General features: G+C 42.5%; 2 protein-coding genes across 2 annotated transcripts; both read left to right on the top strand.

Moving 5' to 3' along the window:
• Window positions 1–2250: 2250 nt before the first annotated feature.
• Window positions 2251–14783, top strand: LOC146360748 (E3 SUMO-protein ligase ZBED1-like). The gene is made up of 2 exons (XM_084921363.1): window positions 2251–2362; window positions 9391–14783. Exon 2 carries the CDS (start codon window positions 9416–9418, stop codon window positions 11477–11479), a length of 2064 nt encoding a protein of 687 aa, XP_084777489.1. The 5' UTR covers window positions 2251–2362; window positions 9391–9415; the 3' UTR covers window positions 11480–14783.
• dhrsx (dehydrogenase/reductase (SDR family) X-linked) lies at window positions 2255–25224 on the top strand. The gene is made up of 7 exons (XM_084921365.1): window positions 2255–2362; window positions 15459–15566; window positions 19570–19638; window positions 20509–20610; window positions 20697–20904; window positions 22651–22858; window positions 23771–25224. Exons 1-7 carry the CDS (start codon window positions 2263–2265, stop codon window positions 23951–23953), a joined length of 978 nt encoding a protein of 325 aa, XP_084777491.1. The 5' UTR covers window positions 2255–2262; the 3' UTR covers window positions 23954–25224.
• Window positions 25225–25234: the final 10 nt, after the last annotated feature.

Genomic DNA, 25234 nt, shown 5'->3' on the forward strand with positions numbered 1-25234 from the left:
ACTTGTAGATTCAAGCTGCGTTTCATGTTTTTGCCAAAATGATGGCACCAAAGCAGACTGTATTGAAAACTTAACTCAAGCTTCAACGCTTCAGAAAGCTTCATTAGGCCATCACTACTGAATAGCCATTTCAGTTTTATTGTAGTGTAGGTGGTAGGCTAAACACCAACGGTCTGGTTAATAGGTGACCTGCTGAACTACAGCCAAAGATGTGGAGAATGAATCTGCCGAAGACCAGAAAATGTCTGTTTGTTAGCAAAAGTATGTAGACAGGAGGAGTTACAGCTAGAGGTTTTTGAAAACCCATTTATCAAAGGAGCAGTGTTACCAATTTAATTTTAGTGAATAAAGCATGTGACCATAGAGTGGAAAATCACTAATGCATTACACTGTAAGACAAAGAGGGAAGTGTTTCTGCAGATGCAGATTTGGGTTTTATACCCACATAATCTCACCGAGTGCGTGACTAATGACAGATTTGTTGCATTCCTTTTTTTGGGAATATCCAGCAGCATTACAAAAGATCTAAACTGATTGGCTTTTGATTTAATGAGCCAAATATTCACTTTTAAAAACGGACTTTTATTGTAGTTCTGAACATCAGTGTTACTGGTGACAAAATCAAGATTTGTTGTATATTTGCAATAAATCAATCATCTTTAATCATGTGTGCTTTTGTTGGAAGGAACCAGGAGGAGCTAGATTAGAGATGAGTTTATCTGAGAGATAAACTAGATGTCCATGGAGGCTTTTCTGTGTGGACATTTCTAAACTGCCTTTTTGTGGCCAGCTGAACCTGTTCTTGCAGTCTGCATCATTGCAGAATTAGAAATCAGCATAGATAATGTTTGGAGCATATCACTACACTGTAACCTAACCAGGATTTAGACTTCAAGCAGTATTAAGTTAAGCTTTAGTGTTCGAGTTTACAAAACAAATATCTCTGTATCTACTATTATTGTAGGATCTACTGTTGTCAATGGAAAATTGTACTGAGTAGTCAGTATAAGCTTTTAGTGATATAAGTTTATTGATGATAGAATACTGCATGATGACCTTTTCATTGCTTAGAACTGATTGTTCTTTATGAAACGTGTTCTGATATTTGTATCTGAATCTTTCCACAGCGATAGTAAGAAGTTGAACAAGCAGTTCTGACCTCGCGTACACACACACACACACACACACACACACACACACACACATGCTCATGTCACTGAACGAATGTATTCATTTCTCTTGTATAAATAAAGAACGCAGACGGTGACAGAGCACAAGTCCGTGAGTGTCTCTTACGTGTAGGAGCGCTCTGTCACTTGTCCTCGCGAGTAAAGACGACTGCAGTGTTTGTGTTTTCTAACTCAAGTGTCTCAGCTGAAGATCTGCGGGGTGATTTTAAGAAATCCCCTGTCAACTGTATAATATAAAGCACCTTGAGGCAACTGTTGTTCTGATTTGGTGCTATTTAAATGAAACTGGATAGAATTGAGTCATTCAGAAGGATGTTTCCGTCCAAACTATCATGTGATAGATTACAGTCTGGTGTCACTGTAAAGCTCCCTCAGCAACAACAGAAAATATCTGAGCCTCACTCATACAACAAGTTTGACATGTTTTTATTGTCTGTATTTCTTCCAGCTGGTTAATGTCTGCCTAGGAATAGAAATTTCAGTTAGTATGGCGAGTTTGGTTAAGCTGGTGGAAATATGACTTTGACATTTAGCTGATGTGTAACCTAGTTATTAGTAGCGACGGTCTGTGAAGCTCCAGTGCATGTGACAAAAAACAAACCACACTGTGCTTCAGAAGCTCTGTGTCATGGTACCCCTGTCCCCCCACTGGGATATATTGTTTTATTTTGTATTCTATGTTCATTGTTGTTAATGTTGATCAACAGCCATGTGGCGGGTCTGCACCTCATCTCTGCCCCTACTTTAACCCCGCTGCTATGGCCCAATAAATATAACGTCTGAATAAGGCCATCAAACAGCTCACAGCCTCTTCATCAGAAACTACAAAGTACCGATACTGTTGTTATTATTGTTGACATAACGACAGCAGATGCATTGGCTGTTCAAACTAAACACTGTTCACAGCTTTAGCGGAGAAAATGCGTTTCAGCTCATTTGGTTCCGCCCTCAAGAAGTTTTGACGCAAAGAGGGCGGAACCACTGACAGACTTATCCCAGTGAGGCGTCCACTCGGACTCATTAACGGAAGCACACTCGGACTCGGAAGCGTTTCGGTGTGGGAAGCAGAAGGATGTCTCTTCAGTCGGTGCTGGTGCCTCTCTTCAAACTGTACTTATGCGGAATTAAAGTTCTTCTCTACCAAATTTTCAACCGCTCCTTCACGCTCCCAGGTCAGCTCCGCTTCTCTCTTACACAGCTCTGTGTCTGCTGGTTTGTGCCTGATGCATATTTGTCACCATGTGATCCATGTGCGGTACTGATGTCGTGTCGTCGTCGACAGGTAGAAAACTGCTCAGTCAGCTGTAAGAACAGGACACGGAGAGTTTGAAGTACTCGGTAGCTCGTAATTCCGGACCGATCGATAGTGTGAGGGAGATGTGATTTCTGCCAGAGCCGCGCGGTGCGTGTGTTTGCGGCTGAACAGCTGTTAAAGTAGCGTTTTCTAACTCGCAAACGGTTTTATGCTGGGATGAGATTAAACTGGCACCATTCTTACGGTGAGTCCGTCTCCTCGTGGGCTCCTGCGCGGGCTGTGACACAAAGGGGACTCAGATCGCATCAGAATAATCCTGTTTTCAAAGGAGGTTCATTTAATTTTCATTATCAACCATTTGTTTTTATTTCTTACACTGATTCATGTTTGTACACTTCCTGTGATGGTGAATGCACTGACCTTTACACGCACGTTTCTATGCTTTTTCTATTGACGTGCATTAAAATGTCCCCAGGGACAAGCTTCATACCTCACTGAGCTCATAGGCACTGTGGTAAAGGTGTGACGTGAGACCCGCTTTGTCTTTACAAATGCAAAGAAAAACCTGTGGAGCTGTAACAGCCTGGGTCCATTACAACGGTGACAGAGAAGTGGCTCTCTGAAGCATGTTTTACCAGCTGTTTTAGTCCGAAGTAAACTATATTTATATAACATTAGTGGTGCAACGGATCAAAAATCTCACGGTTCGGATCGGATCACGGTTTTAATCACGGATCGGATCAATTTTACGGATCAGCAAAAAAAGAAAAAAGACAAAAATGTAACATTTACTTATTGAAGTATTTTTGCCTGTTAAAAACATTCAGCTCAAGACTCATTCCACGCAATTATAAAAAAAATGATGGTACAATATGGGGCAGTACAGTCTTTGTATCTACCACTCAATTCAATTTTATTTATAAAGCGCCAAATCACAACAACAGTCGCCTCAAGGCGCTTTATAATGTAAGGTAGACCCTACAGTAATACATACCGCTCATTATATCGCACTCTGCTGTGACACAACGAGCGGTCACGGTCACGTGGCTTTCCGTTGCCCTGGAGCTCCACCCGTTTGTAGTAGTTGGGCAACAGAAGATGTCTGGGACAGTTCAGCCATAACTTAAATCTTTTCCTGCTCATACACGCTTGGAACGATCTTGCCACTAAAGTGGACGCAAACGGGATATCATAGCGTGGCTCAAGCACGTCCATCATAGTTTAAACCCCTTGTTTTGCGCAACAGAATACGGCCTCCCGTCTGCAGCTAAACACCCCAACAGCTTCTATAATAGCTTTAGCCCGGTCGGGCTGGGCAGCAAAGGGCTGCTTAAACTCCTCTGCTCCTCCACTTGGACCGCTAGCGCTGACATAACTCTCGCTTGACAGACCCACCACGCCGCCACACACATACTTGTTTTTCTTCTGTTTCCAGTCTTCGGACCACGTGCGTACCAAACCGTGGAGTGGGATTGGTTCGGATTACGGATCAACCGTGATCCGTTGCACCTCTATATAACATGTAATAAAATAATAGTATATGTGAATCCAAACTTTTATTTTTAACCCAGACAGAGCTCCTGGGTTAAAGTGGAGTTCAGCAGGCAGGGGAACATCAGCTGTAGTACTTTAACATATCGGAAAGGATCCCAGTGATTCGTGCTGTGAGCTCCAGCAGATCTTTGTGTACCTGTGATTAGCTGCCATGTGTGACCACTGCTGCTCCATAGTGGACTTACACAGCTGACTTCACCATGATCTAACCCAGTGTTTCATTTTTCCATTCCCTACACTGAGGTGGTTTTTCAGGTGAACTTCTCATCGCCAGAAAATGTTTGTTTTTATTTGTTGTTTCAAAATCATAGCAAAAGTATGTAGACAGGAGGAGTTACAGCTAGAGGTTTTTGAAAACCCATTTATCAAAGGAGCAGTGTTACCAATTTAATTTTAGTGAATAAAGCATGTGACCATAGAGTGGAAAATCACTAATGCATTACACTGTAAGACAAAGAGGGAAGTGTTTCTGCAGATGCAGATTTGGGTTTTATACCCACACAATCTCACCGAGTGCGTGACTAATGACAGATTTGTTGCATTCCAACTGCAACTGATTGGCCTTTGATTTAATGAGCCAAATATTCACTTTTAAAAACGGACTTTTATTGTAGTTCTGAACATCAGTGTTACTGGTGACTAAATCAAGATTTGTTGGATATTTGCAATAAATCAATCATCTTTAATCATGTGTGCTTTTGTTGGAAGGAACCAGGAGCTAGATTAGAGATGAGTTTATCTGAGAGACCGCTCAGGTTGGAGGCGGGGCTTTAGACATGTACACAGTAGGATTGTCAAGAAAAAAAATGTTACTCCAGTATTTATTGATACGAAAATGAATACAGAATTACGATACTTTGCATCAATATTGATACAAACAGCTTAAAAGGAATTTTAGAGGTCTGTAAAGCTGCCGTTTCAACAACATTGATATAAAGTTATCATAAATGTTAACCTGGATGATGCACACGTTAACATTAGACACTTAACTATTAGCTCAGTGGCTATCAGGTAATTGCTGGGTTATCATTGAAGTGGCAGCTAGCAAACTGTAGCTGGATAGAAGAAGAATTGTTCCGGCTCAGCTGGTCACAGATGGAGTATTTAACCAGGGCAGATTATATTGGCATAATATAAATATTGCTGCTTATTCTTTTTTTTTTTTTTAAATGTAGTTATAATGTATCGGCAATTTTCAATTAAAAAAATTCAAGGGAATGTATATTTCTCATCTTCAGCTTATGGTTGTTACATCATAATATAATAATGATAAAAAACAATTAAAGGAACACTTTGAAAACACATCACGTCTCAATGGGGAAATAAATCTATACTGATATGGAGTGGGTTGATAGAAATGACACAAGACTGAGCATTTCCTTGCAGCAGGTGGGACCTAGAACTAACTGCATAGGGTTTGACAGTGGGTCTAGGGTAGTCTGAGTGCTGTTATCCAGCCTGTAGAGATCGGTGCGTTGCTCCATGGATATACCTTACCAAACTGTCACTGACCCACGGCCGAATGCTGCACGTTCTCCGCAGTATTTCCAGACCCTTTTACATCTTTCACATGTACTGAGTGCTGCAGGTACTACGGCTGCTGCGTTGAAAACCACAGAGCCCCACTAGTGGACGTGACAATTCCAAAATTCTATGGCAAATGCTAATTAGGCTCCACAGGGCCAAACAGTAAGCACATAATCCACTGGAGGACCTCGGACCCTCAGGCCACTCTCATGAAGTCTGTCCCAGGGACAGCAGCAGGGAAGCCCAGACCTTCCTCTTGCCACTTCTTCCAGCTTATCTGAAGGAACATCAAAATGTTCCCAGGGAACAGATACACTCTCCAGTGTGTCCTGGGTTTACGCCGGGGCCTCCTCCCAGTAGGACATGCAGGGCTGGAACACCTTATCCAGAAGAGGACACCCTTAGCTGTTTCCTTTCAATGTGGAGCAGTAGCAGCTAGGGCTGTGCGATATGACCAAGATCTCATATCCCGATATAAGACATCTATCGTCCGATAACGATATAAATCACAAAAATGTAACATTTTCTGTAAAGTCTGTGAATCTCGGGCAGCTCGACTTGCATGAAGTGTTTCCAGCTGCGCGTCATGTAGCTGGAGTCGAGTGTTTTAACGATGCATGAAACGATACATTTTTAGACATAAGTTGTAACGGCGCCGTTTTCTTTGTGAGTATTTATTACACGGCGTGCTGCGGGGAAAAGCCTGTTCTAACGTTTGAGTCTAAGCTTTATTTTTTTAGCACCTGGCGTCTTTTTTACTTCTCATCCGTAAATAATCTGCTCTTTCACGTGATTCAGTTTATTTTGAAAAGTCTCAACAGGATCTTGAGCTTTATTGTGAAAGGTTTATGTGGAACATAAACAAGCGGACACGCGATGCTGCTACCGTCGTTGTTGCTAACGACGATGCATAAAAACAGGCGCTTGTCCGTCTGTAGTGTGGTTATATAAAATATAAGAGAAAGAGAGAAAGAAGAAATGAATATAGCCACTACAGTGACCATCAGAACCATGAAGAAATATTGCCGTAAACAGTTTATTTTGCGACACCACAAAACAAACGATAGCTTAAAATGAAACGACAGACGTTTTTATATCGTCATCTGATATATATGGTTATATCGAACAGCCCTAGTAGCAGCTATACTCTGAACCCTTCCCAAATGACTGAAAGCCCATCCAGGAAAGGTGGAAGCTAATGTTCGCTATATATGACAAAAACATCAGGCCAGTATTAAAAGATTTATGGCGACGTCACCATTTGCGGCATCTGGTGACAAATGGCTGCCACCAGATGGCAGATGGACACAATAATTTACCTGTATTGGGCATCACTTAAAATTTTAACAATTAAGTTAAGCAACTAGTGCGTCTGGTACCAACTACTGATGACAGCAACAGTCGGTTAGTCTCTAGTTAACTCTTCATCATCTACGATAAAACCACCACCAAAAGCCTCCAGAGCTTATCTTTGCATTGTTACGTGCTGTAGTGCTATGTTTTTTTTATATATATATTTTTTTATTTAAGCATTTCAATTTATTCTACATGGGTGGCACAGTGGTTAGCACTGTTGCCTCACAGCAAGAAGGTCCTGAGTTCAATTCCACCATCAGGCCGGGGTCTTTCTGTGTGGAGTTTGCATGTTCCCCCGTGTTTGCGTGGGTTCTCCCCGGGTACTCCAGCTTCCTCCCAGCGTCCCCCGCGACCCTGAAAAGGATAAGCGGAAGCGAATGGATGGATGGAATTTGTTCTACATCAGTATTACTAAAATTAGGATTAAAAAATTAAAATGTAACTTTAGTTCATAGTAACTAAATAAATTGCTAAAAAGTGCAATAAAACCACAAAGAAACTGAAAGTCATTTTTCTAGATGTAGACCTCAATTTATAAATAAAAGGTTGCACAAAATCCTTTCAAACCACCTAAAATTAATTTTTTGTTTTCATAACTTTGTTCTTGATATGTATTTATTTTTATATATAAACTATAGCAAAAATGAAAAAAAAAAAACAGTGTATATTGTGCTCAATTTACAAAAAGTCATCAGTACTAAAGTAGTGCAATCAAAGTGTCCCGGTAACCAACAGGAAGTGTATATGAAGAGGAAGTATGTAGAAGGCCACAAAGTTAAACAGTATTTTTTTCTGTTATTAATTTCAATAATGCCAAAGCAGCTGAAGCTGATTGACAATCCTCTCTGCTACTTAACTGACCATATCAATGTCTCAGAAGTTTAATTGACTTAGTGCTGTACTCTGATTAAAAAGTGTCCCTTTAATTTGTTTGAGAAGTGTGTTTATATAATTAGCGCGACCTGTGGCAGTCATTTTCACGCAGGGCTAAACAACCATTACACAAACTTGAAATTTGGTTCCAAGAATGTGAACGTAGTTGAAGGATTCGGTTTTTTTGAAGAGCATGTGAATTGACCGTGTCACGTCACATGTGCCACTTTGGAATGTGAACAGCATTTCACACACATTAAATGCGCCATGCTTTAGCAGTATTTGCAACCGGTAGCCTTCATTCCTTAAGGTTAATATGCCTGTTTATAATTTGTCATTCTGTAATTAAATGGTTGCGTCTGATTACTCTGACTCACAAACATTTATTTTGTACAGCCAAATATTGGAGAACTGCAGCTCCACTTGGCTGTTATTGGTCTTGAGTTAGATACGATGTGGCTGCCAAATAGTTGTGGGTGGAACCGTAGTGTAGTAAAACCAGCAGTTAAATGCTGTGGTAAACGAATTAATAATAATAATAATGGATTGGATTTATATAGCGCTTTTCAAGGCACCCAAAGCGCTTTACAATGCCACTATTCATTCACTCTCACATTCACACACTGGTGGAGGCAAGCTACAGTTGTAGCCACAGCTGCCCTGAGGCGCACTGACAGAAGCGAGGCTGCCATATCGCGCCATCGGCCCCTCTGGCCAACACCAGTAGGCGGTAGGGTAAAGCGTCTTGCCCAAGGACACAACGACCAGGACAGAGAGCCCGGGGATCAAACCGGCGACCTTCCGGTTACAGATGCGCTTCCCAACCCCCTGAGCCACGATCGCCCACAATTAGATATGAGTAATTTGTTTAATTGACTAATATTTCTGGTGCCGACCTAAAAGGGCAGCAACATTATTGACTTATTGAAGGTAGGGTTTAAAGTGGACATGAAACACTGTGTAAAGGTTAATTTACACTATGGAGGATGTGCTGTCAAAAACTGACATAGATGTAACACTTAAATAAGAATAAGTGCTTAAAGGTTTTAGAACATGCTTAGCACTATCCTGTGCCAGTACAGGATGTGACATCACAGAGTTGGTTGGTTGTGGTTAACAGATTTTTATTAGTTTATGTAAGCTAGTGACGAAAATGAAAACAAGAATACTAAAACTAAAAAATGTGTTCAAAGGGTAATTTTTTTAATTACTCCTGGCTGCAACAACGAGTTTTTTTTAATCTAATGTGGGTCTATCAGTTGCAAATAACCAACCAACCTGGTGACCTGATATTCTATACTAACTCAAGATGGTGCTAAACATGTTCTAAAAATGTGAACTTTTAAACAGTTATTTCTTAAATCCAGCTTCAGAGGCAGTGTTAAATCTGTCAGTGTTTGAGAGCAGGATTGTGTAGTGTACATATAGTGTCTTATGTGGCGTTGTTATGTTAGGGTTACTTGTGCAAACCTCAGTATCAGTGGTAACCATCATGCAAATTCCTATCTTGGCCAGATATTTTATTTTATCTGCTCATTTGCATGTTAATTGTTGGGAGAATTGTAAAATCCAGTTCTCAAACACTTAAAATGTTTTATCACCAAAATCAAATGTTTATTTCACTGTTCTTGTTAGGTTCTCGATAAGAGAAGCCATCCTGATGGACTTTTTACCTAAGGAGCCAATGGAGGGTAAAAGTTCAGGACCTTCGTGCTCAGGCCTCAATCTGGTCGCACACCCACGTGCCAAAAGCAAAGTGTGGAAGTACTTTGGCTTTGACACAGATGCAGATGGCTGCATATTACACTGGAAAAGGATTTACTGTCGTGTATGTATGAGCCAAATTGCCTACTCTGGAAACACCTCAAACTTGTCATACCACCTTGAAAAGAACCATCCCATAGAGTTCAGTGAGTTTGTGAAAAGCAACACAGATCAGATGCGTGAAGCTTTTGCTACGGCGTTTTCTCGGATAAAGACTGAGCCTACAGTTTCACAGCAGCAGTCCCAGGACACCTATTTAAGGCAGAGCTTAGACTCTGAAAACAAACGACACAATGATTTGACAGTAGCTATTATCAACTTCATTTGTGAGGGGTTATATCCTGTATGTACAGTTGAAGAGCCTACGTTCAAGAATTTAATCGGTATTGTCGATCCTGGATATTCTCCTCCAAGCAAAAGTGACCTCGCAGGCAAAATGGTTCCTCAAATGTACTGCCGTACCCAAAATGTGGTCTTTAATGAGCTTAGTGGCGTTATGAATTGTGGCATTGCTACAGATCTGTGGCAAAGCCAAACACAAAACAGAACATATATTTCACTTTCTGTGCATTCAATCAATTACAACAGTGCATCTGGCTTCTCGGTGACCAACAAATGCCTTAAAACTTTTGAAGTACAAGAGGACAACAGAGCTGAGAATATCACCAGAGCCATGTATGAAGCCTTTGTGAAGTGGGGGATAACTCATAAAGTCATTGGGGCTACCACAGATGGTTCGGTGGATGTGGTGAAAGCATGCTCCCTCCTGGATCTGACAGTGGAAATGCCCTGCCTTGGGCACACAATCAATCATGCAATGGCTGAAGCCTTCCAGCTGCCACGAGTGAGTGGCTTTTTGGGATGCTGCCGCAAGCTTGTCGATCATTATAGAGAATCTGCAATGTATACAGTACGAGAAAAGCAGAAGCAACACGGCCTTGCTCAGTGTACACTCATCACAGACCAGGACAGGTCATGGTTTGGTACATTGGCAATGCTACAAAGACTGAAAGAGCAACAGGCTGTTATAAGTATGACACTTATAGAGAGTTCTGGTAGCCATCATTTCACCTTCAGTGGTTCTGACTGGGCCTTGTTGGAGGGCTTGATTGAAGTCCTCCAGCCCTTTAAAGTTGTGGCAAACATGATCACTTCTTGTAAGTATCCAACCATTAGCATGGTGAGACCTGTCCTTCATATGCTGCTGAACACCACCCTCAAAATTAAGGAAGGGGATCTCAAAGAGATCAGCATGAGCAAAGAGGTCATCTCCAAGGTCTTGTCAAGCACATATTCACAGAATTCACAGTTATCCCAAGAGATCGCAACATTCCTCAACATTGCTACATTTTTGGATCCTCGTTATAAGAAACTGCCTTTTCTTTCCACCCAAGAACGCTCCAAAGTTGAGAGTATTATTATTGAAGAGGCCAAAGCAATCCTTGAGAAGCAGATTTCGGAGCGATCGTGCCTTGATGATTTTTCTTTGGTGTCTGATGAGCCACCTTGCAAAAAACAGGGACTTCCGGGTGAATCTTCTGCCAGCACTTCAGTTCAAGACAACCCTTTGGCTGCCATATTTTGCCAGTCAGATGCAGACCAGAGCCAGGAGGAGCTACATGCTCAAGTAGTAGAGGAGCTGAGCAACTACAAGTCACAGAGGGTTCTAGGTCTGAATGAAGACCCTTTGCTTTGGTGGTCGAACCATGCACCTTTGTTCCCCACACTTCCTAAGGTGCTCCAGAAGTATTGGTGCGTTCCTGCCACAAGTGTTCCTTGTCATAGGTTGTTCAGCTCATCAGGTACTTTTCTTTCTGGGAAAAGAAACCGCATACCTTCAGCTCTAGTGGATATGCAGGTTTTCCTGTATGAGAACTCTCGGAGCTACTATGAGCCTGAACCCTGTGAGGATGAATTTGAAACTGTTTTGGAAACCAACTCTAGTTTGGCTCAGCACTAAAGTGACTGAGGTTTTAAAGAACTTTATTTACTTTGCTAAAGGCTGAGGTTCTAAAGGCTGAAAAGCCACTGGTGGCATAAAGGGACAACGTTTTCAGCCTTTATAACATATGGGACACATTAGCTTTTAAGTTAACTGCTGTAAACACATTTCTCCTTTACAGAGCGGATGTCCTTATGCATTCAAAATCTGCACTGAAACTCTATTGTATTAAAATGAAGTGGAAGGTTACAGAATAAGAAAAGATTTATCGTTTATGTAGCAATATTGTGTTTTGTCTTTATTATAAATGTGTATCAGCTGTTTTTTGTTTGTTTGTTTTGTTTTGTTTTTTAAATTACAACTCATGTCTTGATGCATGCTCAGTCGGCCAGGTAAGTAAATCCCAAAAGGCTGATTCTGTTCATCTGGACATTTTTAGTCGGTGAAACATTTCGTCACTCATCCAGGTGACTTCTTCACTCTCAGCTGACTGCAGGTTTCCCCAACCTTATAAACAGTACACTTGCATAAAGACTGAAACCAACCCACTGAATGAACACTGGGCTGGGAGGTCATTTCCTTGATCATTAATATGCAAATCAAAGCCCACTGATCAATGGCCATGAGTACCATTCACAGAGAATTGGGGAATGGTTGCAACTCTTTGTAAACCATCTTACACAGCATTGTAAGATGGTGACAGATGTACCCTTAGGCCCCCCCCCCCCCCCTCGATTCAGAGATGGTCTTTCCCTTTTCACGTAAATGTCCTCCTTGACTCCGCCCTCAAACCAGCGTTCCTCCCTGTCCAGGATGTGTACATCCTCATCAGTGTCCACTGACCTGTAGGTGTGAATAGACTGCAGAGTCCTGGCCTGACGAGGTGGCTCTTCTGTGTTGTAGCCAGAGGTTGTTTGGTTTCCCCGATGTAGAAATCCTGGCAATCCTCCTGGCACTTAACAGCGTACACTATGTTACTCTGTTTGTGTCGGGGACCCGATCCTTGGGGTGGACCAGTTTTTGGTACAGCGTGTTTTGAGGTTTAAAAGCCACAGAGACCCGGTGTTTAGAAAAAATGTGTCTCAACTGTTCTGACACTCCTGACACGTACGGGATCACTACAGGTTTTTGCTTAGTCAGCGGTTGTGTTTCTCTCCTGGATCGGCTGGAGCTTCCGGACCTGGACCTGGATCAGCTGGAGCAGAGGTGGGAAAGACCATCTCTGAATCAAGGAGAGGGCCTAAGGGTACATCTGTCACCATCTTACAATGCTGTGATTGCAGCCATTCCCCAACTCTCTGTGAATGGTACTCATGGACATTGATCAGTGGGCTTTGATCAATGGTCATGACAATTTGCGTATTAATGTTCAAGGAACTGACCTCCCAGCCCATTGTTCCTTCAGTGGGCTGGTTTCAGGCATTGTGCAAATGTACTGTTTATAAGGTTGGAAACCAGCAGTCAGCTGAGACTGAAGAAGTCACCTGGATTATGACAAAATGTTTCTCCCACTGAAATCACTACATCCAGATGAACAGAATCAACTTTTGGGAATTACAACTCATACTTGCCTCAGCTTTGGATGATTAGAGTGGAATACTGGAAGGCTAGGTATTTAGGATTTTTCCATTAGATGGGTCACAAAACCTAAAATCCACAGCCTATTTTTTCCCCCTCATCTGTGCACACCTGTTGCGTTTAAATGCAAATTAATCTGGCAAGTGCCACGCCAAGTCAAGAGGGTATTAAGAGCTATAAGGGAACATGCATGTATCCATTGTTTTTGTTTGTTTTTTGTTTGATTTGTTTCTTTCTTTGCTTTCTTGGTTTGAGTTTTACAGGCAGTGGCCTAAGCCTAAACCGAGAATCTCAGACTTCCATCAACCCAGAATCCTGTAATGGCTTATTCTGGGTGGGGCACCAAGTTGTTTCCAAGCTAAATGAGGGATATAATCTCTCCAGTGAGTCCTGGGTCTGCCCGGAGGTTTCGTCCCAGTAGGACATACCCGAAACACCTCACCTAGGAATCATCCTAGTCAGATGTCTGAACCACCTCAACTGACTCCCTTTGATGTGTAGAAACAGTGGCTCAACACAGAGTCTCTATTGATTGATTGACTGATCAAAGGGAGAATCCAGGGAATCAATTGCATTGTTTTAGCTCTGCTATCTTTTCACTGTAAAATGTCGCCCTCCACTCTCCCCTCACTTTTGAGATACTTAAACTGAAGTGGGCGCTTCACCCTTTTCTAGACTTGGAGATGCTGTCTATCATTCCCACTGCTTCACACTCGGCCACGAACAGTACCGGATGAACTGTGGAAGACCGTCGAGGAGATGGTCAAACTCGGGTGATCAGTAATGAGATGCCCGTAGCATCTCATTACCACTATGTAGAGTGTGAGTTTAGCTCCGATTCCCTCTCGTGAGTCATTTGACAGTTTTCCTGAATCACTTTGTGGCCATTCCCAAAGTCTTGCTTGATGGTCTCACCTGTACACATCTCGGTGGGGGAACGTAGTGCACAAACACACCTCTCCAGGTAAAACATTTGCTGCCCATGTGTGCATGGAAATTCCACAGTAAGGGGTACAAGCACACTCTGCCAGCCTCTTTTCATTTAGAGTAAGTCCAGAGTGGAACAGAGTACAGGCCAGGAAACTGGTTCCAGTGCCCAAGCTGTGCACTGAGGTGAGCCTAACTCTATCTAGTCGCCATCACTCGCTTGCTTAGGATCAGACTCCTTTCCCACCAGTGAAGTGACACTGCATGTACCACAAGCCAATGTTGGAAGCCAGAGATCGATTAATTATATCTCTTTAAACTTCATACATTTAAACATGATATTATGTGATAAGGAAACGTGTAATTTACTGCGCTGTTTGAAACCTAGGTGAATTATTGGTTCATAAATATCTCTAAGAAATACCACTCGGGTGATCAGTTTACACAGTCTGAAACAACAATGTTTTATTTGCTGTTAAATGTAATTTTCAGTCGCTGTTGAGATTAATGTACCAAAACTACATTGTAATGGTTGGGAGAAGATCATGGTACAGATTAAAATAGAATATTTTAAACTCATCAACCATGTGAAAATCTTCCGGTTTGTATGTTGAGAGACGAATGCCTCGCCAGACTTACAGAAACCTGCCTTTGATAGTAGTTGGCGCATCTTACCTCACCGATCAGTTGTTGTGACTTCCTAGTATACTCTGTTTAGTTGGCCTTTTGTCCCCTCAAATGTCATTCAGGCTATGTACTTTGTAAATACTTGTCCACATATTGCAGAACTGACTGATAATAAATGTGAGTAAAGGTTTTGCTTGTCTGGCTGCTTGATGTCTTCACTTTGCATGGGAACAATGTTCAATATTTGAAAATGCAATGCAGTCATACAAACAGATTTCACCAGTCTGTTCTGGAGCGGTGTATTTCATAGGTTTCATATATTCCTGCTGTTTTCCTGGGTTAAAAGCAAAACAAAGCAGATTAACTGGTATTTATTTCTTAAAGAGCGCTACAAGAAAGGTTCTGTGAAAATTGATCTAAGAAATCCACATGTCATGCTCTTCACTGCACTATTTAAAAAATGTCAGTCACTGGCCTGGGTAATTGGTAATTGTATTTCCCAGTGGCGGTCAAGTAGAATGACATGTCATTGTATTCATAATTAATTTGCTTCAAATAGCATCGTCTTCAGATATGTTTCTAAGTTCTATACAAAACCAGCTGAGCAACTATAGAAAAAGTTTCTTGTAAATCACCTGACTTACAAAAGTGTGTATAGACTTATCTGCACTCACTGTAATTCTGTTCTGTTGATTCTTCGAATGCTGTGTTGCTGCTGCATATTTACAGATGACTGTTAATAAATCAGTCACGGAAGACTTTTGTCCCAGCATTGTCTTAAACCTCATCGTTACTGAACCTCGCCAGAGTTTAAATGAAAGATTGTGCAATGTTCTTATGTGGTCCCCTCTCTCCTCCTACACAGTCTTACCCAAGCAAAATGGAAGGGTTGCCATTGTGACTGGGGGTACCAGAGGAATTGGTTTTGAAACAGCAAGACACCTGGCAAGCCTTGGCATGCATGTTATCATAGGTAGGCTAATGTCCAATCACATGCCTTCACTCAGTCAGTTCCCCTTTCTATACTTTTTCTTAGTTGTGGCAGTGCCTTAAAGTTGCATTGTTTCAGATGTCCCGCAGGCTGGGACTGGTCTCAAAAACTGTGTGTACAACTATATAAAAAGGAACCTACTGCCCACTTGAGCTATAAATGTTTTGGATGTTGTCTATGGAACTAAACAGCAGTTGTGTTTAATATTAACTTTTTGACCTTTTGTATTCATTTATTGAATGACTTGCACACAACAGCACTGGAATCTTTCCATATATGGAGCTGAATGCTTCATATCTGCACTGCCAGTAGATCCTAGGTTCTCAAAGTGTAGCCCACAGGCCAGCTAAATGTATTAATGAAAATGAAGTGATCTACAGGGTGGGACAATTATATGGGTACACCGTAATAACATGGGAATGGTTGGTGATATTAAAGTCCTGTTTGTGGCACATTAGTATATGTGAGGGGCAAACTCCTCAAGATGGTGACCACGGTGGCCATTTAGAAGTCGGCCATCTTGGATACAAGAAAAACAATGGTGTGCTTGGTTTCAACGTAACTTTATTCTGTCATGAGTTATTTACAAGTTTCTGACCACTTATAAAATGTGTTCAATGTGCTGCCCATTGTGTTGGATTGTCAATGCAACCCTCTTCTCCCACTCTTCACACACTGATAGCAACACCGCAGGAGAAATGCCAGCACAGGCATCCAGTATCCGTAGTTTCAGGTGCTGCACATCGCGTATCTTCACACCATAGACAATTGCCTTCAGATGACCCCAAAGATAAAAGTCTAAGGGGGTCAGATCGGGAGACCTTGGGGGCCATTCAACTGGCCCACGACGACCAATCCACTTTCCAGGAAACTGTTCATCTAGGAATGCTCGGACCTGCACCCATAATGTGGTGGTGCACCATCTTGCTGGAAAAACTCAGGGAACGTGCCAGCTTCAGTGCAGAAAGAGGGAAACGCATCATCATGTAGCAATTTCAAATATCCAGTGGCCTTGAGGGTTCCATTGATGAAGAATGGACCCACTATCGTTGTACCCCATATACCACACCAAACCATCACTTTTGTTGTTCCAGCAGTCTTGGAGGGATCCATCCAATGTGGGTTAGTGTCAGACCAATAGTGGTGGTTTTGTTTGTTAACTTCACCATTCACATAAAAGTTTGCCTCATCACTGAACAAAATCTTCTGCGTGAACTGAGGGTCCTGTTCCAGTGTTTGTTTTGCCCATTCTGCAAATTCTGTGCGCCGATCTGGGTCATCCTCGTTGAGATGCTGCAGTAGCTGGAGTTTGTAAGGGTGCCATTTGTGAGTAGCTAATATCCGCCGAAGGGATGTTCGACTAATGCCACTCTCCAGTGACATGCGGCGAGTGCTACGCTGTGGGCTCTTGCTGAATGAAGCTAGGACAGCCACTGATGTTTCTTCATTAGTGACAGTCAAAGGAGCTTGCAAAGAAAAGCGTCTGGACTTCTTTAAGTTACTTGAAGACGTTTCACCTCTCATCCGAGAAGCTTCTTCAGTTCTAAGGTCAAATGGTGGGGAGTCCCAGATTTAAACCTAGTGGGAGTATCCCCCCACAGAGGGACAAAGGACCCCCTGATCCTCTAATCACCTGAGCCAAGGTGTGAAACTGGGTGTGGGTCCCAATCAGCCAGAGTTTCGGGTGAGCTCATTGTGAAACCTGGCCCCACCTTATCATGCGAATTCCTGAGGTCAGATGGCCCAGGATGTGAGTGGGCGTTAAGGCATCTGGGGAGGGAACTCAAAACTGGATTATAGATGGTAGACAGTTGGTGTAAGCCCCACCCTCTGTTCAAAGATGGTCGCTCACAGTGGACATAGATGCTTCTTTCACTCCTCTTTCAAACCATCTGTCCTCTCTGTCCAAAATGTGAACATTGGCATCCTCGAAAGAGTGACCTTTGACCTTTAGATGCAGATGGACTGCTGAGTCTTGTCCTGTGGAGGTGGCTCTTCTATGTTGTGCCATGCGCTTGTGAAGTGGCTGTTTGGTCTCTCTGTAGAGGTCTGGACATTCCTCGCTGCACTGTACAGCAAACACCACATTGTTAAGTCTGTGTTTTGGAGTTTTGTCTTTCGGGTGAAAAACTAGGGGGGGAAACATCTATAATCCAGTTTTGAGTTCCCTCCCCAGACGCCTTAACGCCCACTCACATCCTGGGCCATCTGACCTCAGGAATTCACATGATAAGGTGGGGCCAGGTTTCACAATGAGCTCACCCGAAACTCTGGCTGATTGGGACCCACACCCAGTTTCACACCTTGGCTCAGGCGATTAGAGGATCATCAGGGGGTCCTTTTGTCCCACTGTGGGGGGATACTCCCACTAGGTTTAAATCTGGGACTCCCCACCATTTGACCTTAGAACTGAAGAAGCTTCTCGGATGAGAGGTGAAACGTCTTCAAGTAACTTAAAGAAGTCCAGACGCTTTTCTTTGCAAGCTCCTTTGACTACGATGACCTAGATGACTGAGAACTTCACAGACATATTCATTAGTGACACTTGTCCTGCGTCCACATTTTGGCAAATCCAACACTTAACCAGTTTCACGAAACTCAGCAAGCAGTTTGCTGACTGTATCATGGGAGATGGGTGGTCTCGTAGGGTGTCTTGCATTGAAATCTGCTGCAATGACCCGGTTACTGCGTTCACCAGATATCAACACGATTTCGATCCACTCCTCACGTGTTAACCTCTTCAACATGTCAATGGCTGTGAACAAAGAGAAACTTGCAAATAACTCATGAAAGAATAAAGTTACGTTGAAACCAAGCACACCATTGTTTTTCTTGTGACATTACGAATAAGTTTGATGTGTCACATGACCCTCTTCCTATTGAAAAAACAAAAGTTGTATCCAAGATGGCCGACTTCTAAATGGCCACCATGGTCACCACCCATCTTGAGGAGTTTGCCCCCTCACATATACTAATGTGCCACAAACAGGACTTTAATATCACCAACCATTCCCATGTTATTACGGTGTATCCATATAAATGGCCCACCCTGTAGAATGAATCTACAGTTTATGCAGGACCAACTGAGCGCTTTACTTAGATTTAAAATCTTTAACTTTTCTAGCACAATAAGGCTAACTAAACGTTCCTGGTGTCAATGCATGCCACCTTACTACTGATTAAAGATTGTTACAAAATGAGAATTCCAACAATAAATACTTTCTGAAAAGCCATTAACATACAAACTTTGCAAACCCTAACTCTGGAGCAGGGATGTCAAACTCATTTTATATTGCAGGCCACGTACAGCATTTTGATCTTAAGTGGGCCGAACCAGTGATGCCCTCGTTTCAGTCAGCGTAAATACGCTAAACTACACCTTTAATCCCTTTAAGTCCAATTTCAACAGTACGTCTCATTTTTACTACAAGATGCTGCTGTAGTGATTGAAAGAAATCTGTTTCACAAATAAATGTGTAAAATCATAGAAAGTTCTGCTATCTCATCGCCCAGGAGAGTAATCCACATGAATTCTTCTGTCTTTTAATTATTGTTTATCTAATTACTGTGGTGTACTATGAATGGTCATGGTACTGGTGTTCATCAGCAGGAAAAGCTGTAAAACCCATGAAAATACAGCTAAAAGTCCAAAATCTATAACTTTCTAAACATATTCCAAAACCATCCAGTGGGCCCCATCGGAGTCTTTGGCAGGCCGATTCTGGCCCCTGGGCGTCATGTTTGACAACCCTGCTCTAGATTATTTTTTCATTACCTCCATCATCCTGATGACGACGGACTAAAATACAAGAATATTACCTTCCCCTGTTGATAGACGCGTTGTGATTGGCTTTTTCTCCAGTGTTTTGTTCATTAGTATCAGTCGTACCAAAGGTTTTGTTAGCGAGTGTAGGCTGTAGGATTGAGTGGATCAGCTGCTGGATATCTGCCCACCAAGCCTCTCTTTGATCTTCATCATCTCCAGCTGGGAATGAGAGAGAAGAAGGTGCAGCAGCTGTTAGGAAGATTCATGAAGAAGGGACCGAAGGAACCGGTAAGTCACATCCAGTAACACGGAAGCTCTCATTCAGTATTGTCTATGAAACAGGAAGTGGGTCTTCCAAAATAAAAGCTCAAATTTCAGATAAAAATGTTATACCATGGCAATGCTTTACATCATAAATCCATATATGAAATAATGTCAGCTGTGATACTTGCTCTCTGAAAAGCTAAATAACAGGATCACATCTGAGTTGACACAGAGAGCAAATGAAAGCCGACTGTAGACCCAGACACGGGTTTAAATAAGTTAAAATAAACTCTTAGTGTAGTCCAGCCTAACTGGAAAACTCAAAAAATACAGTCCAGAAAAACACACACACACCTTTTGTCCCTACACATGGTATCAGTCATCCCAGCCTGTAGCAAAACATGTAAGTGATAATCTAAAACAATGTCAATGACAATAATCCTGATTTCTTCCTAAAAATGATACTTTAACAGTAAATAATCGGTGTTATGAACCAGGGATGTCACATTTCCTTCTCCATTACCATGGCAACATTGAGGGTGTTCAAACCAGTTTGACCTCGGACATGACCTCCCCTCAGAATACAAAATGTAAATCCTGACAAACCAGCATCTCCTGCTGTGTAACAACACGTAAAGAAATGAGCATGTGTGCTAATGCTTACTAGCAATAAAGCCCTTCGTCTTACATATGTTCCATACTGTCCTCACTTGTTGAGATGTTTGTTATCTTTAGGGACTTCTGGGAGACAATCATTTCTGCCTATTGATGGTGGAGCGTATGATGTGGCGTGCACAGTGACCTCGAGAGGTCAAATGCACTGCAGCTACTGACTGCTGTTACCTGATGACAGTCGTGGAGTCAGGATTCAGTGCTGTTCTTTTCTTACTGCAGCTGAGTTTGTCTTCGTGGACATGACGTCACTGAAATCTGTGCGACACTTTGTGCGGTTGTTCAGGGACAGAGGTCTACCCCTCCATGTCCTGGTTAATAACGGTAGGCTATACACACACACACTGATGATGGTCTTTACAAAGTCACGCACCAGTTTACTACATATTAAACTTGTTCCTTTCACGTAGCTGGGACCATGATGGTTCCTGACAGACAGACAGAGGATGGCTTTGAGTACCACTTGGGCCTCAATTACCTGAGCCACTTCCTGCTGACCAACTTGTTGCTTGATCTGCTGAAGAGGTCAGGAAAACCGGGCTGCTGCTCTAGAATCATCAACATGTCCTCTGCTACACATTACGCAGGAGTCGTAGACATGGAGGACTTAAACAGGAGGTGAGAAGATCAATCAGTGGGTGTGAAACCTGAGTCTGAAAGAATACAAACATTTTGAGTGATTACATTTTATAATAATCACACAGGAAATCTGCAACTTCACTGTCATGTTTAAACTGGAACACTTTGTCATCTTCATTCCCCTAGATCCCAGCGTTAGCACTGTTAGCGCTCCTGCACACCACTAAAAACAAACTACAGAAGGTACATCCTGCTGCAGGTCGCAGCGCAGCTGCAGACTTTAATCATCCCGCTGCAGGTCGCAGCGTAGCTGCAGACTTTAATCAGACACATCTGAAGACTGTGCTTCCTGATTTCAGCCAGCATGTATTCTAAGCATGCCTACAGAGCGATGGGCCTGTTGGAGCATCTCTTACTGCTCCTGATGAGGAAAAACAAGGCACACATGTTCAAAGGTTTTATCTTAGTTGGATTACTGTGTGAGGATACGGGATAATGCACGCAGGCACACTACAGAAACCAGATAAGCTGAATATGTGGAGCACACAAACTCGTGGATGTGGTCAAATAATGGACAGGAAACAAAATAAGGTTCACAGACAGAGACAAAGGAGGGTTATGAGCTGAAGGCTGCATTTAAAACCATGTGCATAGCAGTCTATGGACTGAATTTTATAGAATCTGGAGAAGTTAAAAAATGATTTCAAAAACACACTTTGAAGTGTTTTATGGTGTTAAATGTTTCCATGGTTGTGATGTATGTTACATAATGGGGTGAGTTTTACTGGGCTGGGATGATGTGTGAACATGTAGACAGGACTGAGAGCAGCACTCTCACAGCAACGATGCCTTTTAGAAAACCACCAATAAAATATGTTGAATTCCAGACATTTAAGGTTTTTGTTTTTGTTCACAGGAATTGTTGGTTTGTGTTCTAGTTGGGAAGAGTGCATGTTCTCACCCCGAGATAACAAGAGTGATAATATAATGTCGGAGTTTTCATGAACGCAGCTCTGACCTGGATGCTGTTTTCTCTGACTGAGCACATCTAAGTGAACTAAAGAGCCACATTCAGACGCAAATATTCAACATGATGTCACAAAGTTTCCGTTTTTCTTCAAAAGAGTTTTATTAATAGACTCTGGACTGAAAATCAAACAAATCTCTGGGATCAATTTCATTAAAAACACAACAAATGCATTCACCAAGTGTGACAGGCTTCATAGTTACAGTGCAGTGCAAAAGCACTAAATGTTCCTTCTAAATATTATTCATAAATAAATAATAGGCATATAAATAATATTTATTTCTACAACTATTATCCTTCTAAATATGTTTTAGCTGTAACCTTGCTAAAACAAAATGTATGTGACAATAAATATGGCTCAAACTAAAACATTTTGAGAACTTTCTCGGTTTAACTGAATGAAGAACAAGTGTGAAAGGGCTCAGTGTAGTACAAATCATATTAGGATCAATATTAGTCCTGACAGACGAGTAAAACCAAAACACTGTAAATGAGTTTTTCTGTGTCCATGTTCTTCTGAATGGTAGCTGTAGTAAGCAGGTGGAGTAATGAGTAAAGTAAATGCTTACGAGTACATAAGCAGCTAGTAAAGATGAGTCTAACACCCACACCATGCTCTCTAACAGCAGCTGGATATGAAGCAGCTTTTCCATCAGGCTGCTCTCAGCTCTGTACCGGCTGCAGTACTCTGGGGGAAGTTTGGGATGTATAAAAAAGCCAGGTTGACTCTGATTCTCCCTTCATCCTCTTCTTCCCAGGATCCAGTACAGTTCCCATGGTGCTTACTCCCAAAGCAAACTGGGTCTGGTCCTGTTCACCTACTACCTGCAGGAGCGGCTGACTGCCAGCAGCTGCTCTGTGACTGTGAATGCCGTGGACCCGGGAATGGTGGACACGGCGCTGTACGATAACCTGTGGACTCTGGTGCAGCTGCTCAAGAAGCCAGTAGCCAAGATGTTGTTCAGGGTGAGGAAGTTATTCATCGTCTTCAGCTGGAAGGTTTTCCTCCATTATTATTACTCTTTGTTCATGTTTTGGAGATTATGTATGGGAATTTCAGGAGCAGGACCACGCCTCCAAACCTTCCAGCTGTCATCTACAGAGGTTCCCCCAGTTCTGCAAGCTGATCATTCTCCTTTACGTGCCCTCCCTCCCTCCTTGTTCTCAATTCTTTAACTTCTTCACTCCTATTTAGTCCATGAGGATCTGCCAGGCCTGCGAGCCGTCGCCAGTCTCCTCGAGGCCTTCCCCAAACCGCAGCTCAATTCATGTCCAAGCATCACCTTTACCTGCTAAAACGCTGTCAAACCTAAAATGAGGACGTGGGCCCAGCGAGTGAATTCTTATCTCCAATACTGATAATGATGTATATAAAGACCTGGTGTACGGTCATGCTGGCCTGTGTGTGTGTGTGTGTGTGTGTGTGTGTGTGTGTGTGTGTGTGTGTGTGTGTGTGTGTTCCTCTGTCAGTTATAAATAGTGAGTTGTCCATTGATATTCACTCTCTCTCTCTCTCACACACACACACACACACACACACACACACACACACACACACACACACACTCTCTCTCTCTCTCTCTCTCTCTCTCTCTCTCTCTCTCTCTCTCTCTCTCTCTCTCTCTCTCTCTCTCTCTCTCTCTCTGCAGGTGTAAGCTGTTGGTTAGCAGCTGTGTGTGTGGCTGATGCTCTGCACTAAACCACATGGTTGTGACACTTTGTGTGATGCTGTTATGATGACATGATGTGTTCACTGACAGGCACAGAAGTCAGACATGCTGCAGCTGAAGTATTCTAAAGCATCTTTATGAGAGGAAACACTCACTTTTGGAGATGTTACGAGGCTTTGAAGCTGTTGTTGTTCTGTGCTTTGCTCAGACTCCAGCAGAGGGAGCCTCTACGGCCGTCTATGCTGCAGCTGCTTCTGAGATGGAGGGGGTGGGTAGCTGTTACCTGTACAACGGCCAGAAGACGCAGTCTGCAGGTGTTTCCTATGACTCTGAACTACAGGCCAAGCTGTGGAAAAAGAGCTGCCAGCTGGTGGGTCTGCAGGAGGCCTGACCCACCAGCTGACCTTAAGGCTGGATACTTCTGCATCCTCAGTCCTCACTGGGACAATCTTATCTAACAATGTTTCAGAAGTCAAACATTTCAAAGTTTTGCAACAATACGCTTGATTTCATATAGAACTTTTACTCATATAGACGTGTTCGTTGTGTTATGATTTTAACCACCTCTATTTGAACTTTACCTGACAAAAAAGATAACTATACCAAAGGAGCAATTACATCCATGGTCTCTGGTAGACCCGAGCTCATGGCCCATCATATGTACCAGACATCAGACATCACATGTGCCTGTTTTTAAACCACGCCTTAATATGATTAATATTCCAAACAAAGACAGACGTAGAAAGGTCTGAGCTCACATGAAGCCTTCGTGCCTTAGCTTTACCTGTTCATGCCTGTAAATGACTTATTACTGATTTATTCTTCACTTTATATTTCACTGTGTGCTATGATGTTGCTGCTAAAGGAGCAAATCGTGCCTCAGGAGTGATGTATGCTTTATCAGTTTTATTTATATAGCACCAAATCACAACAACACTCGCTTTAAGGCGCTGAAATGTCTGGAGGTGGAGCCGGAGGTGGAGCCGGCAGAGTTCAGTACGCTGTGATTTTCATTGGCAGTGAGCAAGATGGATGGCAGTGTAAATGAATATTGTCTGCTCAGGCTGGGACAAAGTTAGAGGTGAGACATGTGCATATACTGGACAAACACAGCTGCCAGGGTCAAAGAGGAAGTTCATGGATGCAGTGAAGGAGGGTGGGACCCAGGTGAGAGTGACAGGTTAGGATGATCTGCTGTGGTGACCTCTAAATAGTAAATGTACATAATAAAGTACTACACTGATGAGTTTTACTGCAGAGGAGCCTTGTATTGGCTGACAGGTGAGTACAGTCAGACTTGGAGCTGAGAGCAGTCCCTTTAACTCAGGCTGTAAATGGGTGGAGTTGGCTTCACCCACAGACGGGACCACTTAGTGTAACTGTAATGCTTCATGAATGTGGCTCCATAAAAGAAACATGAACCTGTCAGTGTTATTAAAACTAATGATCACTGCTGCTTTAGTCTGGTTTGCTGTAATGAACTCGTCTCCTACATGTTAACTCTCGGACGCTGTCACAGGCTCACAGCGCCACCCTGTGGACACTGTATGTACATTCTGCTCTGTTTACGCACTTTGGACCAATGTAGCCATGTTTCTGCTGTCTGTGCTGTTATCTGATCTCTTTGCAATGGTAAATAAAAGTCACGTCTCGGTCTATCAAGGACTGGTGT

This window comes from Perissodus microlepis, chromosome 23 (genome assembly GCF_051167445.1).
Source record: "Perissodus microlepis isolate ML-2025 ecotype Zambia chromosome 23, ASM5116744v1, whole genome shotgun sequence".
In the NCBI taxonomy this organism is placed as follows: Eukaryota; Metazoa; Chordata; class Actinopteri; order Cichliformes; family Cichlidae; genus Perissodus; species Perissodus microlepis.

Coding starts and splice junctions, on each gene's coding strand:
- dhrsx (XM_084921365.1), top strand. CDS start 2,263: ATGTCTCTTCAGTCGGTGCTGGTGCCTCTCTTCAAACTGTACTTATGC. Junction 15,567..19,569: donor TGGCATGCATGTTATCATAG/GTAGGCTAATGT, acceptor CATCATCTCCAG/CTGGGAATGAGAGAGAAGAA. Junction 19,639..20,508: donor AGAAGGGACCGAAGGAACCG/GTAAGTCACATC, acceptor TTCTTACTGCAG/CTGAGTTTGTCTTCGTGGAC.
- LOC146360748 (XM_084921363.1), top strand. CDS start 9,416: ATGGACTTTTTACCTAAGGAGCCAATGGAGGGTAAAAGTTCAGGACCT.